This window comes from Eulemur rufifrons, chromosome 25 (genome assembly GCF_041146395.1).
Source record: "Eulemur rufifrons isolate Redbay chromosome 25, OSU_ERuf_1, whole genome shotgun sequence".
Classification (NCBI taxonomy): domain Eukaryota; kingdom Metazoa; phylum Chordata; class Mammalia; order Primates; family Lemuridae; genus Eulemur; species Eulemur rufifrons.
This window is the reverse complement of record NC_091007.1, coordinates 6674904-6688291: the sequence shown is the minus strand read 5'-3', so window position 1 is coordinate 6688291 and position 13388 is coordinate 6674904. Positions and strand designations below refer to the sequence as shown.

The 13388-nt window shown below is 37.5% G+C and overlaps 1 protein-coding gene across 16 annotated transcripts in view; it reads left to right on the top strand.

Annotated features, from left to right (window-relative positions):
• PARD3 (par-3 family cell polarity regulator) overlaps positions 1-13388 on the top strand; it is a 565900-nt gene that overhangs the window by 300335 nt on the left and 252177 nt on the right. For all 16 annotated transcript variants that reach the window (XM_069458878.1, XM_069458879.1, XM_069458877.1 and 13 more), the window contains 2 exons: positions 10168-10259; positions 12614-12697. In XM_069458878.1, coding sequence (XP_069314979.1) covers positions 10168-10259; positions 12614-12697 — 176 coding nt within the window. The remainder of the gene's footprint in view (positions 1-10167; positions 10260-12613; positions 12698-13388) is intronic.

The window sequence follows — 13388 nt, the reverse complement described above, 5'->3', positions numbered from 1 at the left end:
ATCTACTTATTTTATCCAAGCCATTTACTGGTTTCAAGTAAGTTAATGAGTTCATTTATGAAATTACAGTATTGCATTGGAAAATAATAAACCAGTGCAAATTCCAATATCTGTCTACATGAATGGATTTTGTTACAGTACCCATGTATTTTTTTACCTGTTTATTAACAATTTAAAATAATGAGGTGTAGGACTTTGGGGACTGCAGAATTTTTTCTTACTGTTTTCTTCACAAGCTCTTTATAATTAGTAATGGCAAAATACTTATTTATTATCAAGGAAAACAGTGTAAAAAAAAAAATATATATATATATATATCTCTATCTATCTATCTTGGTTCCTATTGAGAGCCCTGTTAGATTTTTGTGGACCACAAAACCCAGTGATGATCTTGCCTTATTAGGAGTTGTCGTCATCACTTTTTCTTCTTTCTTTGAGTTTAATTGAAATTTCTTCTGGTTACATCATTTACTTGCTAAAACATCTAACCAGTCTGTCTGTCTTTTTCTTGTCTTAAAATTTTCTTCCATTCAGAATACTAGACTGAAACATTGATTTTTCAAAAAATCTCTTCACTTGATTTAGGACAGATTAAGTATGGTAGCGATTGATAACAGTGAACTGTCTTTGGGATTCCCTTTTGTGTTCTGTGTTCTTTTAGGCCCTTGATTCTTAGCAAGGTCACTTTGCAGAGAAATTAAAATATAGGGATATAGATGTACAAAAAGTAATTTATAAAAGTATCGTAAGCTTTAAAAGATAATAAAATAGCCTTTATTTCTAAAAGATTTTATATTCATTGTAAAAACTTAGTTATAAAGATACAATAAAAAACACTTAGAATCCTGCCACCCAGATATAGCTATAGGTAGCATTTTCCTTGAAATACCTCTTGATGTTCATTATTTATGTTTCTCTTAAAAAAATGTTAAAGGAATTCTTACCTTTATCTGAAGGTATATTATACATCCAGAATTTAATATTTTTTATAATGTAAATTTTATTTTTTAAAAACTTTTTTTTTTCCCCCACAGATCCTGGCCCTGAAATTAACTAGGTGGCTTGGGTCACGTTCACTGTTTAATAATTCTGGGTCACTCTTCCATGAATTAAAACAGGGTGGAAAAACCGTGAAACTGAAGAATGACAGATCCTGATGCAGCTTCAGAATCCCAGCTCTGCCCCTGCCCAGAAATACGAACTCTCTCCTAGGCTTGATCGGCTCACGATAAGAATTCCCACTTATTGTGAGAATTAAAGGAAAGAGCGTTACGTACAGGTTGTGATGCGTTCTTGATGATTAGTAAAATTGGTTCTTTCTCTTCGCCCTAAAAATTTAATTTTTATATGTAGGGTGCTTTGCAGTTAGTGATGTCCATGAGTCCATTACAACAAGCTTATAAGATAAAGTTATTTCCTTTATTCAGATTAAGAAACTAGGCCCAGGGGCGGTGGCTCACACCTGTAATTGTAGCCTTTTGGAAGGCTGAGGTGGGAGGATTGCTTGAGCTCAGGAGTTGGCGACCAGCCTGGGCCAGAGTGTGACTCTGTCTCTAGAAAAAAATAGAAAAATTAGCCAGATGTTGGTACTGCGTTCCTGTCGTCCCAGCTGCTGGGGAGGCTGAGGCAGGAGGATTGCTTGAGCCCAGGAATTTGAGGCTGCAGTGAGTAATGACACCACTCACCGCACTCTAGCCCTGGGCAACAGAGTGAGACTCTGTTTCAAAAAACAACAACAACAAAAAAGAAAATGGGTGTTAGTAAAATGACTAGGATACTGGGATGTGGCAGAGGCAGGATTCTCACCCAGGCCTGTTGTCCTGTGTATGGCTTCACAGGCGGGTGGATCCAGTATATTTCTAGACATAGTTTTATGCGGAGTGTTCAGTAAACCTTATTAATAGGTATTTTGCCTGTCAGCAATACAGCTCTATTATCCCTACTTTATTGTGCTCACATCACTGGCAGCTTGTCCTGTGATTCAGTCACTTTTGGAAAAAGACTTGTACTTAATTCATTGAAAGTCCTTTATGTTTTATCAAAATACTTTTAAGGTTTGTGTTGAGGATTAAATTGAGATTGTATTGAGGACTGAAGAACTAACTGGCACCTGGGAAGTCCTAGGTATGTATTAACAATTATTTTAATTTTGTGTTACGTATTTTTTAATTTGTAAGTTTTTGGCCTTGCAAATAAGTGATTTGCACTTATCACTAGCAAGAGAATATTTGTTTAGATTTTTTTGTTTATTATTGATTTAGGTAAAAGTTTATTTAGAAATTAAGCCAGGTGCTGTGGATCATGCCCATAATTCGGGCCTGGGCAACATGGCTAGACCCCATCTCTATTTTGACAGTGTAACCTTTAAGGAAAATAAAACCCCATCTCTAAATGAATAAATAGATAGATAGATAAATAAACTAAGGTTGGAAGTTTGTTTGTTTATCTTAGTAAACTTTAGTAAATTTTAATTGCACAAACATTTTTAAGCCAAGAAGAAATTGGCCTTTTAATATACCTCCAAATAGGTACATATAGTTTACTTACCCATATATTACTTATCTCTCTCCCCCTGCCCAAATAAATTATTTTTATTTTTTTGAGACAGAGTTGTATTCTGTCGCCCAGGGTTAGAGTGCAGTGGCATCATCATAGCTCACAGCAACCTCAAACTCCTGGGCTCAAGCAATCCTCCTGCCTTAGCCTACCGAGTAGCTGGGACTACAGGTGCACACCACAATGCCTGGCTAATTTTTTCTATTTTTAGCAGAGACAGGATCTCACTTTTGCTCAGGCTGGTTTTGAACTCCTGACTTCAAGCAATCCTTCCACCCTTGGCCTCCCAGAGTGCTAAGATTACAGGCATGAGCCACCACGCCCAGCCAATAAACCGTTTTTAAACATTCCCTCCATGAGGATTAGGTGCAGGTGATGGTGGGAGCGATGCAGGCCTTAGTTACTAGATACAGCGATTATCAGTAAGTGTCAATAGGTAAGTCTTCCTGTTTGTATTGCTGGGTACACGCAAAATGGAAGAAGAATGTGAAGACAGATGGCAGTGTACGATTGGATATTGGACTAGATACTTTCCAATACAATTCCTTCCAGCCCTGCTATCCTAATAATCACTGAAAAGCAGACTTATATTTTGGAACGTAATTTTGAGATTCTGTTCTGCAAGGAAGTGGTGCAAAGACACATCCTTTTTGTTGTTGCGTGTTGGTTAGATAGCTTGCATAAATCAGCACCATCTGTTCTTTTGAAGATTCCTCTTGCCTTTGGTGGTGTGGCGTCCTGTTGTGTATGTTTCAAGACAGGAAACGTTTCATTTCTCTGGGAAATGGAAATTTCATGGACTGTGTTAAATGCTACATTTGATCAGTACTCACTTGAGGTGAGAATGTCAGGAATCTGTTTGAGGGGCTGAAGCTCACGTCCAGTCATCCACAGCACAGGTCCGTAATAATTCTTCACACGATCCTAAATAATTTGGCCTTAAGCTCTGTTCAGTAGAGCAGAGTTTACATTATAATGAGATGGACAATCTCTAAAAGTTTCACAACTGTTAATTTCACTCTGCAAGAGACTTTTTATTTTAAAAGATCTTATTGTCTAGTATTATTTATATTGTCTACTATTATCTTATAGTCTGTTCTCAAAAGTATTTGAAATAGGTTTTTGTGTCCCAAATGTTTTCACTGTGGTTGAACATACTGATCATGAAGTAAAAATGGTTTTATACATTCTCTGATTTAGTTTCTTTGGAAGGTTGCTATAGATCTATCATTTCCAGTGGTGAAGTCGCCTTCTGCCCCAGATGTTTTCAGTTATTTTCCATGTATGATGAGAAATTACTTTCCCCCGGCGATTTGGCCAATTAATCAAGTAGTTGCAACATTAACACAAACGCCTTCTGGAATCCTGTTTGTGATACTTCAGGGACTCGGGAAGGGATTCCCTCTGGAATTACTTTTCACCAGATGTAATCCAGAGAAAAAAGTGGTTTAATTCATTCTGTCAACATTCAAATAAATATTTTCTCTAGGATACTATTGTTATTAATAGTTAACACATCTGCCTTTACTTTAGGAAAATCTTGGAGCTACTCTAAAAAGTGAAAAAGACTATTTAGTTGAGTATATTTGCAGCCATTATAAGTGTGAACCAATTAAAATACTTCATTAGGAAGAATAATATAAACACTTGAGGAAAAATATTCTAAATTTGTTTAAAAGAGTAGCATAAGAACTTTCATTTCCTATTGTGCTTCCTGAACATAAAATTCAAAGATGGGTATGTAGGAAATTTAATGAGGGAAGTAAAGTTTTTTATAAAACCTTTTAAAAATGATCAATTATTTCTTAAAATTTTAGGCTTTTCTTTCAAGTAATAATTATCCAAAATATTTAGTTCCTTGGAACTCAGAATTTTGAATATAGATAGGCAGATGATTCATTTATTTTATTTTTGCTTTATTTTTATCATGTTCCTGTGAAGTAGACAGTGTAGTGTTGTAAACTTAGTGTCCTCAACATCCGTGCTCTTGTTTTAAATAGTGAGTGATGGAGGCAGGAGTCCAGTCTTAAGCATTCTGTTTATAAAACACACCACGTGCCTCTGTGCAGTACCATCACTTACGTTTTTGGATTTTTTTCTGAACACGTGAATGTGGACAAGATACTTAGAACACTAATAGGCACTGTAATGACTATTATTAGTTTAACGGAAGAGAGTAGATTATTAATTTTTATTTGAAAGCAGAGAACAAGTGGCTTCATCTAACACTTTTATCTTCACTTGTCCACAAGGCATGTCTGTCTGATCTACAACTTACCCTTCTCACTTAGGCTTATCAAGTGTTTATTTTTTCTTATTATTTTCTCTCCTGTGACTACAGATCCTTCTTGACTTACGGTGGGTTACGTCCTGATAAACCCATTGTGAAATTGAAATATTGTAAATGGAAAATGCATTTAATACACTAAACCTACTGAACATTATAGCTCAGCTTAGATTACCTTAAATACGCCCAGAACACTTACGTTAGCCTACAGTTGTGCAAAATCATCTAACACAAAGCCTATTTTACAGCGCGGTGTTGAATATCGCATGTAATTTATTGACTGTTATACTGAAAGTGAAAAACAATGGTTTTGCACCATCGTAAAGTCAAAAAATCCTGACTCGAACTGCGATAAGTTGAGGACTGACTCCAAGTTTTTATAATACAGTGAATTAAAAGGTTAACAAAATCTTTTCCTCTTTTCTTCTCTCTCTCCCTCCCTCACTCTTCCTTCCCCTCCTTCCATTCTTCCCCTGTCCTTTTATTTAGTGACGGGGTTTTGCCGTGCTGCCCATGCAGGAGTGGCATGTCTATTTGCAGGTGCTGCCATAGCAAACTGCAGCCTCGCACTCCTTGGGCTCAAGCTATCCTCTGGCCTAAGCTGCTTGTGTCGCTAGGACTACAGGTGCCTGCCACCACCTGGCTCTTTCCCCCTTTCTGCATGAGATGTTAAACTTCGGTTATTTTTTTGGCTCCCTTTTTTTTTTGGAAACCTGATAAAGATAGTGCATCGACTGTCTTTTTACGGTAGAAGTAACCCCTGATGGGTCCATTGCCTCAGGACTGGAAAAACCATAAATATGTGACAAGCAGCTTGTGCCTGTGCTGCTGTTACAGGAGGTATACTGGCTTCTCTGGGGCGGGAGGATCATAAGCCAGGGTAGCTCTCTCCAGCCTCCTGATGTGAGTCCCTTTCTCTGCGACTGAGCTGTCAGCCGGGGGACCCAGGAGACCAGCTCCTGGACAGTTAGGAGGAGCACATTCCTCCCAAGGACGAAGCATGATACTGCCTTGTCAGCAAGCTGGATCCTCCTGCCTTAAATCCTTCTAGATAAATCTGAAGCCAAGTGGACTTGGGGGGTGGGTCTTGAGAGCCTGCATGTCCAGTTGGACCTGAGAAGCCCTTCCACCCTAGTGGCGGGCAGTTCGGAAACGTACTCAGAATAGAAATACAGGTGTAATGCTCAAACGCTCATGATGAAAACTCACAGCTCCACACCCTGCAGGCCTTCAGGCCTCTAGTCCGTCTTCCTAGATGTCTGCTCTGAATATTTACTTCCATGTTTTGATAATACATTTAAGTTGCTCTTTCCTTATTAGCATTTTGGAAGATAAGAATTTTTCCTTTTATGCTGCTTCCATGTCCCTGTTCCCACCTGCTCCAGGTCATTGCATCAAAAGTCCAAGTTCCGTCAAAGCTGGTGTAACATTACATGGCAACGTAAGAATTGCTCACTGCATAACCAAGTGGCTACTCCGATTATATTTCTTCTACATGTTGTCGTTCGTTGTTCCTGGAGTTGAGTTTTTCACTTTATTAAAAATCTGTTTTTTCTGTTTCTTTCATTTTTTTTTTCCCCCCTGCATTCCCTGTCTCTGTCAAGATGCCTGTTATTTCCGAAATACTCAAAAAAAAATATCAGACCTGAGCCAGGTGCGGTGGTGCACACACTTACAGTTCAGCTACTCGGGAGGCTGAAGTGGGAAGATCGCTCGAGCCCAGGAGTTCAAGGCCCGTCTGGGCAACACAGTGAGACCCCGTCTCAAAAAAAAAAAAAAAAATATTTTCAAAAAAATAGACCCATTACTCTTTTTTTTTTTTTTTTTTTTGTGGCAGTGGACTTCGCAGACTTTTCCATCCTTTTGCTCTCAACTGATTCCTGCTTCCTTGAGCTGGCCTTTCACCCACATTCTGGGACTTTGTTTGGGTTCTGTCTGTTGTTTCATTGAGTCTCCAGGATTTTGTTGGAGCATATCCAAAAAAATAGCTTTATAAGAAGGGGTCCAAGTATCACTTCTCGGCCTTTTGGCTAAGCTTAAGTGTAGAAAGGGTCCAAGTAAAGACTCTGAATGTCTAAAAAGTTATTTCTTTCAATTTTCACACTTGATCTTTGGTTTGGTCAGCATACGGTTCAACACTGAAAAATCATTTTTCCTTCGTCTAGAAAATAGGACTCTTTTATCTAGTAGAATCTAATGCTACTGTTCAGAAGGCATTGTTATCACAGAGCATTTGTTAATAATATTCCTAGTTTCAGTCTGCTAGCAATCCTCCAAATGCTGTCATTTGTCAGTGCTTAGGTGAAAGTATTGTTGGGAGATAAGTTTCCATGCTTGTCTTGCATTTTTATACAGCTTGAGAACAGAGGTTTTTGTTTCGGACTGTCCTTTCAAGGATGATGGTAGAACAGACAGCCTTGGAAAGACAGGCATAGAGTCTCCCTCTATAGCACTAAGCAAGCAGCTTACTGTCTGTATAAAGTTTGGGTTCCCCTGGCCCTCTTCATTCACATCACCTTGTGAGAATTTTAGCTGGGGAACCACTGCATAAAAGGATGACACGCTGCCTGACAGTATTGCTGTGAGTTGTAAACAGTTCTTTGTCTCTGACCCAGGAGTCTCCTGTCTTCTGCCAGCAACCGTAAAGCTATAGCCGGCTAAGTTACGAGCTTTCAAGTAGGGTAAAGTCTTAGACCCCTCACACTTCTCGACGTTTACTTTTTCTGAAAATTTCCTCAACCACTAACCCGTAGTGTTTTCTTCTGACATTCACTTGTTTGTATGGAGCATTTAGTTGTTTATCTTTTTCTTGATTTCTTTTCTCATCCCAAAGACATTTTATGATGAAAATACGTTGTATTTCAGCAAGGGACAATAAATGTCAGGTGTTATGCAAGGTCCTAAATTATAGATATGTAGACAGTTATAAACATCTATAATTTATCTTGTTTATCTGTTTAAGAAAGTCTGTAGAATGTTTTATTTACTTGAGTAGGTAATATGTTTTAAATTGTTTTGCAAGGCACAGAATATGAACGGATGAATATATGTTCGTAAAATGTCTTTGTGTATAATTACCTCAGTATTTATCAAGGTGTGTTTTATATATCATGTATTATTTATTTCTCTTTTTGATAGTATTTAGAAATTGCCATTTGTTGGGAAGTTACTAGGTGTAAGGGACCATGTTATGCTTGTGACATGGGATATAATATTTATTTCTCTTAGTCTTCCTAAGAGGAATGTGTTTTTATTGTCTCCATTTTACAGAAAAAGGGATAGAAACATAGAAAGGGTCTATAATTTGCCTAAGGTTATAACACTGGCAAATGCTGGAGTTTATGTTCACATCCAGGTCTATGTGACTTGCTGAGCTCTTAGTTACTACACTCTGCTATTAAATGGAGAGAAGGAAAAGGAAAATAAAAAACTACATTGTCCCATCTGGAAATTCTAACACTGTTTAGTTTAAATTGTTACGGTAGTCCTTAAATAGTGGTTTGACAGAAATAAATAACTGAGCTTCATTTACTGTGGTTATAGTGGAATTCAGTGTATAACTCTTGCGAAAAGTAACTGTTCAGTCACAACTTTAAAGTACCAAACAACAAAATAAAACCATATAGGAGCTGATATTTACAAATCCAAAATTTGGAAACTCCTAAGTTGTGGTTCCCACAGCAGCCGAGGCTCAGCCTGCGGGCAGTGAATGTTGCCATCCAAACTGAACACCATATGCAGCGACTTGAAATAATATTCTACGTGCTCTTGGGGGCCTGGTAATAGCCATTGTGGGAACAATGTGTTAAATTATCAGTGACTGTTTTATCATCGTAGTTTGGGGCATTTCATTTATGTGGCTATCTCAGAGTGCAACATAGGTGTTTCAACTGATGGTGCATCTTGGTGGCATTTCAGTGGTGCTTAAATTATTAATGAACCCTGAGACAAAATGTCTGTAACTTATAAGATTATTTTTATGACTTACATCTGCTTTATACACAGTTGTGTATGTTCTCCCTCCTACCTCCACTCCCAGTGGAAAAGCATCATTTGGGGAGTTCGTGTTTACATTCAAAGTGCAGTTCTCAGGCATGTTCAAGATGCTGGTTAACCTTTGAGATGTATTATGTGCTGGTGCGTAAAAGAGATAGATGACAGAGAAGTACATATTAGAGCCTCCGAAGACACGAGATCATCAATCTTCAAGTAGCTCAGCTCCGTGCAGTGCAGAACACACGGGGCATGGCTCCAGCTCATAGAAACGCCCACTGTATTCAGTTTCTTCTTTTGGTAGATTCTCGGAGGAAATATCAGTTGGCCATTACTGCCTGCTCTGCTTTCCCTTCATATCTCTTTAAGAATTTAACATATTATCTGACATTGTATCTTGAACCTATGACTCCTGCTTACCATGCTGTCGATTGATGCCTCTGTTGATGGCATATGCATTTCTACTAAGTGTCTCTGGATTACATGATTAAAAATATAAAATTTTTCTCCAGCGGTGCCGTGTCCTAATGTAGGTGGTTTAATAAATATGCAACAAAAATCACTTGTTGTCAAAGTTATGTAGTATATGGATAAGATAAAAACTTAACAAATTATGTATACATAAATTATACATATACACTTCCAGTAAAGAGATTAATTTTACTTCCTTGTGTTCAGAAACTTATTACCCCAGAGATTCCTAGGGATGATTTTGCTTTAGGTAGCAAAATACTGACAGAACGTCTACTAGGTGCCAGTACTGTGGCTCCAAGGAGAAGTACGTGTGGTCTCGTGACCATTTTATTTGGAGAATCTGAGTCTTTTCTAACTACTCTCATTTGGTTAATAACACCGTTGATATCAGTCGGGTTATGTTTATCATTATTCATATGAACTTGAAAAGCCAACTTAACTCTTAACAAACTCCTTAATGAAAAGACAATGGCCAAGATTGTAAATTCAGGCATCTTCTGGGGTGGCATTTCCTTTATTTTTATGAACTACCACATTTAGCCCACGTGTACCTTTTGGAGTCTGAGCCTGTTTACCCAATTTCTGCAACGCATTGGAGCATAATGTTTACAAAATATTGCCTTTGTCAAAGGATGAACATGAGGGGAGGGGGTTGATTACGTTGCTGTTTGTGCTTTTCTTCATGCTTTCCACCACACACACCCATCGTAACGTTTACAAGTTATCCTCCACAGAGGAAAGACCTAGTTAACGCAGTCATAGTGCCTATTAGACTCCAGGTTTTTCCAGTTTGCTTTCACATTATAGAAATAAACCTAACACAGAGTGTACTTTTCTTTGTGTTGTGCTGCCTCTAGGATGAGGACGGAACAGAAGAAGATAACAGCCGTGTGGAACCAGTCGGACATGCTGACACTGGTTTGGAGAACATACCCAACTTTTCTCTAGAGTAAGTTATTGACGCTTTTAATGAAATTTGTAATATACCAGTAGCATCATCAATTGCAGCAAGTATTTCAAAAGCACATGGCATGTGGAATGTTTGCGCTTAGCTAAAAACATGCCTGGCATTGATTTGTTTTTTCCAAAGAGCATCTTTCAGCTATTAATTGCGTAACATAAGCAGTATAGCATGACGTGCACATGTATCTGTCCCGAGTTTCATGCATTGGCAAATACTATTATAACATAAAATAGTATTTGAAAATTTTTGTCACGTTAGCACTGTAGACACTGTAACTGTGTTTAGATTGCTTTGTATGTCAGTATTTTGGTCATTTGTTCCTCAACTTTGCTAAAGTAAAAAAAATTGTGGACCTACTTACTTGAAAAACTAGTTGAATCATGTAAACATTAGTCATTATAGTGTGTATTTGTGTGTTAAGGAAATAGTATCTGCCAAGATACTTGATGGAAAGTTAGAGGTCATGGGTTAGCAAACTTGAAAATGATTTTAAAAATATAAGGACAAAAAAATTTTTTCCTATATTATCGCAACATTCCAGTTATCTTAAATATTGGCACATGTAAGTGGAAGGTATTCTCAAGACTTCTTCCCTTGATAGCTTAGAGCAGGGAGGGATTTTTTTTTCTTTGACTTTGGGTAAAAAATGGGAGTGTAAACATAAACATACAGTTACTAAATTCTGTCTTCTCTTGGACCTCCAAGGAAAGACTCTAAGAACTTTCTCAAGTTAAATAGGCTCTAGGATCAGATCATGTTTGGGGATATACAGCAAGCAGCATTCTGAGTACTTACATTTAAGAAGTACTCGCCATGCCACAGATCTTTTTATAATGAATGGAATAAAATAAAATTACACTATTCTTAGTTGACAAATCAGCAATTTAAATAAATGTTTAAATGGTATTAATATCTACAATAGGATTTTATGAAATTCTGTGAAAAAATTTTTAAAAGCCCACTTAGGTAGTGTTACTTTAGTAAACATTTTGGCAGTATGGCAAAATTTTAATCTTGTCCCAATTAGTGCATTTGATTAAATCTGTGCACATATTCTCAATATTGTTTTGATTTGCTTGATATCCCTATATATGTTTAGTGTTTCTGTAAACAGGACATTCATAGTACGTAGGATAACCTCAGGTTACTGTATTAGAAATACAATTGAGACATTGACATTTTATATCATGTTAAACTATGTTGTGATCTTTGTCAGATCCACTGGTAATCATTTATGGTTTCCCAGGTTACTTGAACTAGATATTTAATTGAAATACTATTTCCAAATATTGATTGTCACATAAATAGTGCGTAGGCCTGTCATCTAGTATACATATATGGAATACTCTACAAAGAAAGCAAAATCTCATTTAAATGGTTTAGAAAATTTACATTGTCCAAATTATACCAATTTTCGTTAAACTGAGGCTTACTGTATTAATAGTAAAGATTCACGGAAGTGACGTGACAAATACATAGGTGACATAAGGTTATGCTACGTAACACAAAGTACTTGAGTTACTTAAAAGTAACTTCATGTTTAAAATAAAAAAAGAAGTAACTTCATGTTATGTCATATAATATAAACAGCTTCATAACGGTAGTCCCAGCTACTCAGGAGGTTGAAGCAGGAGGATCCCTTGAGCCCAGGAGTTTGAGGCCAGCCTTGGCGATATAGCAAGACCTCGTTTCTAGATAAACAGGCAATTACAGGCATTTCTATGAACATAGTTTGATTTGCAGTAGATGCCTATTGGCTTTGAGAAAGTAGTTTTACAACCTGTACTTGGGTAGTGAGGACAGCTGGGATCTCCTGTGGGCTGTCACCTACGGGGGTGAGAACTTTGACCTCATTGGATTATTGGAAGGATTAAAGATGAGACATATGGTATGAGAGCACTTTGTAAATCGTAAAGTGCTCTGTACCTGCAGTATCCTTGTTCAGTTAATCATCAGGGTCCTTAAAATAGATACTGGGATGGAAAAGTTTCACCGAAAGTCTAGAAATTAGACTCGCAAAACATGAACTTGCACTACATGGGAAGAGCATGGTCCAAGAGAGATGGTTCCGTGTCATTTTAATGTAGTTACCACTGACGATTGCTCTCCCTTCATGCCTTCAGACTAGTGTACAGGTATGTAGCGTTGAATGTTGCCTTCATCACCATGCTTTTATTCCAGAATGTTGGATGTATATGCGTGTGTGCTTGGTGAGAGTTTTGTTTTGTTCTCTTTTGTTGTTTATCGTATGTCTGCGTGGCGGGGTTTTTTTGTTCTGTTCTGTTTCGGTTTTGGTTTGTTTACATGTTCACGCTCCCTCATTCATCATTGTCTCACAGTGATATGGTAAAGCTCGTACAAGTCCCCAACGATGGCGGGCCCCTGGGAATCCATGTAGTGCCTTTCAGTGCTCGAGGCGGCAGGTAACGTATCCTGGAGGTTTTTAATTGAATCGTAATGTGGAGTGTTTTATCTTCATTTATGCTCAGAGAGAGAATGATGTTGACTTAGCATGTACTTAATAGAAAACATTTTCATTTGGGGGCAACTGCTATTTCATTCCTACGTGTATCATCATCACCGAAAGCACTTAGCCTGATGAAGAGAGGTTTTGCAGGAACATGAAGAAACTGCACATTTAGATTATCCTAATAAATTTATTGTTCATCACATCTGAGCAAACATTTTACTTTGCGGTAAGTTGACGATAGACTTTAAAGTCAGACCTTCAGCTGGATTTATAAAGTTAAGGAGAGCTTAAAGCGATTTTTCTGGAAAAATTCCTGCAATATATATTACCTGGATCTCTTAGGTAATGAATCGTTTGAAGTTTGCAGTTAAGTTTATTTAGTTCTTCAATTTTATAAGGTTGCCATGATGTTGACACACCTCGGCATGTGAAATTTTGGAAAAGTAGGCAAGCTAATGATTTCTCTCCTACCACGTGGCTTTTGTCTCCTTTCCTTTGTTCTCTGAACCTTCAGAATGTCAAAATTCTGTACTGTTTCTTAATCCTGACTTCTTTACTTTACAGAACATACATCCTTAAATACTTCAAATGTCATGAGTTTCTTTGATTCTAATTTTTTTTTCTGTGAAAGAATTATTATCGCA